We start from the raw sequence: 3,512 nt of genomic DNA on the forward strand, positions 1-3,512 counted from the left end.
ACACACACACACACCTGCTGATTGTTTCCTTGGTGGACACAGCGTCTCTGACTGTTTCCACTGGAGACAAACTGCTTTGTGTTCATTGAATCAACTGGAAATGTTGGGTTTTAGTTGAGCTCGTGATAAATCTCAGTATTAATGTTTTAATATTCAAATCTGCTTCACATCTCAGGTGAACCACATTTGCACACCTGTCTGAGCCTGTCCAGCGTCAGGATGTTCTCCACAGCCAGGACACTGCGGAGGTATTTCTCGATGGCTGCCTCGCTGGCGGCCGACTGCTCGTCCTCTGCGCTGGCGGCCAGCCGGGCCAGCATCTCCCTGTCCTCTGGACCGTGGATGTCCTGTAGTGGGAAATAAGGCAGTATTTATTCAAAGCCAAATAACACTGTGTTCTGTGTGTGAGCAGATCAAACACCTTAATATTAAAAACACGCTGATCTGGTCGCACTCCTGTGGTAGCATCACGCCATGTTGATGTTTACACAAACACCACGCTCTGTTCGAGTCTACAAAAATCGTCATGGTAACGTCCGATGTTGCCTTCTTCTGAATTTGTCACAATCACAAGACTTTCAGAAAACATGACCTCTGAAGCTGAGGTCAAGGTCAGAGATTTGAACCTAGTATCATATCCTATATTAGTATCAGTGTGTAAAACGTACATCTTCACCTCTTCCATAGGTAGATGCTGCTAATCAATACATCTGATTAGCTGATCATCAGCAGGTGTGAGCACTTCTATAAAAGCTAGTCTTTTGTCACTTTGCTGGTCTGGAGCTTTCCGGTGTGTTAACTGAGGAGGAAAGACGATCTCAGAGAAGCAACTGTGCCTGCTCATCAATCTGGAAAGGGTTCAAAGGTCACTCCCAAAAACGTTAAAGCGCATCACTCTGCTGCGATAAAAATGAACAGAGCATTGATCCTTCCCAGGAGGAGCAGCTTCACCCGGAGGTTGCAATGTTTAAGTTCATCATGGCAGAATTAGGAAAAGCGTGAACATGTGTCGGCTTATTTGGAAAAGTGTCCATGAGAAAGCCTTTTCTCTCCACAGAGAACGTGCCGTCTACTTCTGGAACGCCGGGATTCATTCCTCCATATGTGCGTCGAAATGTTCTTACTCTAAAATGGCCACCAGATTCAAGAAATGTACACGCTCACCATTTTTGTTCTCACTGCCATTTAGCTGATCAGGAAGGCCAGCTCTGTTCTGGGATGCACCCTGGACCCAGTGCAGGTGGTGGGAGACAGAAGGACTCTGATGGACAGAGTCTCCCACCCCATGCATGTGAATGTTGCTGCAGAGCTGCTGCAGTGACAGACTGCTGCATCGTCGATGCATGAAGGAGCGTTTCTGCAGGGCCTTCCTCCCTGCAGCTGTCAGACTGCACAATCACAACTGCTCCCAACAATCATAGATGTTCACATCTGCGCTGTAGCAGCTTCTACTGTTATAACTACACCTTATATATACACTAACTTATTGGAAGTTACATGTCTACGTTTTAATGCACAATCACACAATCGGCACGTTTCTAATGATTCTAAATATTCTTTTTTGTAAGGTCAGCTTTAACTATAACCATTTAAGCCCATAAGAGTATACTGTAACACTACATGGGCCTCTAGGGCTGATAATCTTCTTCACTATTTAAACATCTTTCAGTCTCCTGCTCTGTCTGCACATCTGTACACTAATCCCAACAACTGTGCTCTGGTAACTGTTGTCCATGATGTAAATATGTAAAAATTGTGTTTTCTGTTCTTTATATGTGTGTTTTTGGCTGCTGATACAACCAAATTTCCCCTTGTGGGACAATTAAAGTATTATTCTATTCCCCTTTCCTTCCTTCCTGAACACTAACGCAGACGCCAACATGAATCCTGGTACTTACTCCTGGGATGTTAGAAACCACTTCAAAGGTGATCCCACAGCCGCTGACGGAGCTCCGCTGAGACATCCTCTTCAGCAGACTCTGGGCAAAACCCTGCAGCGCAACAACACATCAGCTGATCTCCTCAGGTGCGGGCTGTGAAGCACACCCATCACACCATCTAAGCTACACACACCTGTCTCCCAGTAACACTGACACAGATGCGTTTCCTGAGGACCAGCTGCATGTGGGCCGGATGGCTCAGCTGCACCACCGTGCGCACCGTCAGGTACACCCTCTGGTCAGCGGGCGCCACGCGACTCAGCTGGGGGCACTCGTGGACCGTGGAGTCCCAGGACGCCTCGGCCTTCACCTGGAACGCATTCACAAGGAAATGACCGGCTCAAGATTTCCCTCCATCTGCATCTGGTAGTTTTAATTCTCTCTAAAGCAGGAAGAAGAAACCTGAGGGAAAAGTCCTTTTACAGCCTGCTCACCTCTGGATCATAGTGTTTAACAATATGGAGGTCAAAGAAGTCGTCTTCATCTTTCCCACTGAGCAGCGCGTCCTGTCCTCCGGCCAGCGGGGCCGACAGACTGGACTGGAAATCGTCGGCTGGAGGGAAAACGCACACGGAGAGGAGCTTCAGCGCTGCTACAAGCACACGTGGTTTTTACCAGGAGAACAACAACATACCACTGAGATCCAGAAACAGGGCAGGAGTGTGTGTTTCCATCCCAGGCACAGGGACCCTGTGGAGAAAGTGACCAGCTGCTAAGGTTTGTTCCTGAGTGAAGGTGGCGACCGCTCTGTGTTTGACACCGCGAGGACCGTGGATCATTCGACGGCTTCTTGTGAAAGCAGTGCAGTTTTTAACAGTACGCTCGATCACTTACAAACATGCTACAAGTAACTATTGGTTGTTGTCATTAACTCAGTAACTGAAATTCAGACTAAAACAGAGAATAAACAGTCGGACATCTTCAAGATCAAAGGGCACAGAAAATAAAGACAGAATGAATGAATTCAACATTAATTTAGAAGCTTTGAAATGTTAGGAAGTAAAATAAAACGACACTGGAGACTGTGGCCTGAGCTTCTGCATGTTCCATCACATTAAAGAGAAATTCACTTTCTAAATACAGGAAAGCTTTTTGGAGCAGCTCCACATTTACCAGAAATCTTTTCTTGCTCATTTTCTTCTGTTGTTTAGAAAAGTAAAGAACCCCAATAAAACCCGCCCACCTCTCTACTGGCGCTCCAGGAATGCCGCTGCCAGCGGACGGGACCATGACGGCGTTCCGTTCTTCGGTGAGGGTCAGCCGGCACTCCAACAGCTGCGATTCCCTTTCAACATCATCCTCCGACTTGTCTGTGCGCGTTCGCAGGAAACGAAAGCAGCAGCAGGAAAAACGTCACAAACGCTTCGTGGCAGAAACACCGCTCAGACAGATTTTTATCATTATTTATAGATTCCCTCACTGGTCGTTATATTAGGTACACCCTTCATATTATTGCAAAAACCCCAAACAAACTAATGGGCTGACACACTGCACCAACTGAACATATTTAGAAATGCAAACACGGTGAAGATGACCTGCAAATGAATGTGCCGTGCTTATTGGCTCATGGTC

The 3,512-nt window shown here is 46.8% G+C and overlaps 1 protein-coding gene across 1 annotated transcript in view; it reads right to left on the reverse strand.

Moving 5' to 3' along the window:
- The window catches only part of LOC102204827 (kinesin-like protein KIF13B), a 30,389-nt gene that overhangs the window by 8,323 nt on the left and 18,554 nt on the right, over positions 1-3,512 (reverse strand). The window contains exons 27-32 of the mRNA XM_013908679.1: positions 3,124-3,269; positions 2,575-2,630; positions 2,375-2,493; positions 2,074-2,250; positions 1,899-1,991; positions 194-347 (exon numbers count right to left, since the gene is read on the reverse strand). Of these exons, the coding sequence (XP_013764133.1) occupies positions 194-347; positions 1,899-1,991; positions 2,074-2,250; positions 2,375-2,493; positions 2,575-2,630; positions 3,124-3,269 (745 nt within the window). The remainder of the gene's footprint in view (positions 1-193; positions 348-1,898; positions 1,992-2,073; positions 2,251-2,374; positions 2,494-2,574; positions 2,631-3,123; positions 3,270-3,512) is intronic.

The sequence above is a fragment of the Pundamilia nyererei genome, unplaced genomic scaffold (genome assembly GCF_000239375.1).
Source record: "Pundamilia nyererei isolate P.nyererei 1_Seehausen unplaced genomic scaffold, PunNye1.0 scaffold00013, whole genome shotgun sequence".
Lineage (NCBI taxonomy): Eukaryota > Metazoa > Chordata > Actinopteri > Cichliformes > Cichlidae > Pundamilia > Pundamilia nyererei.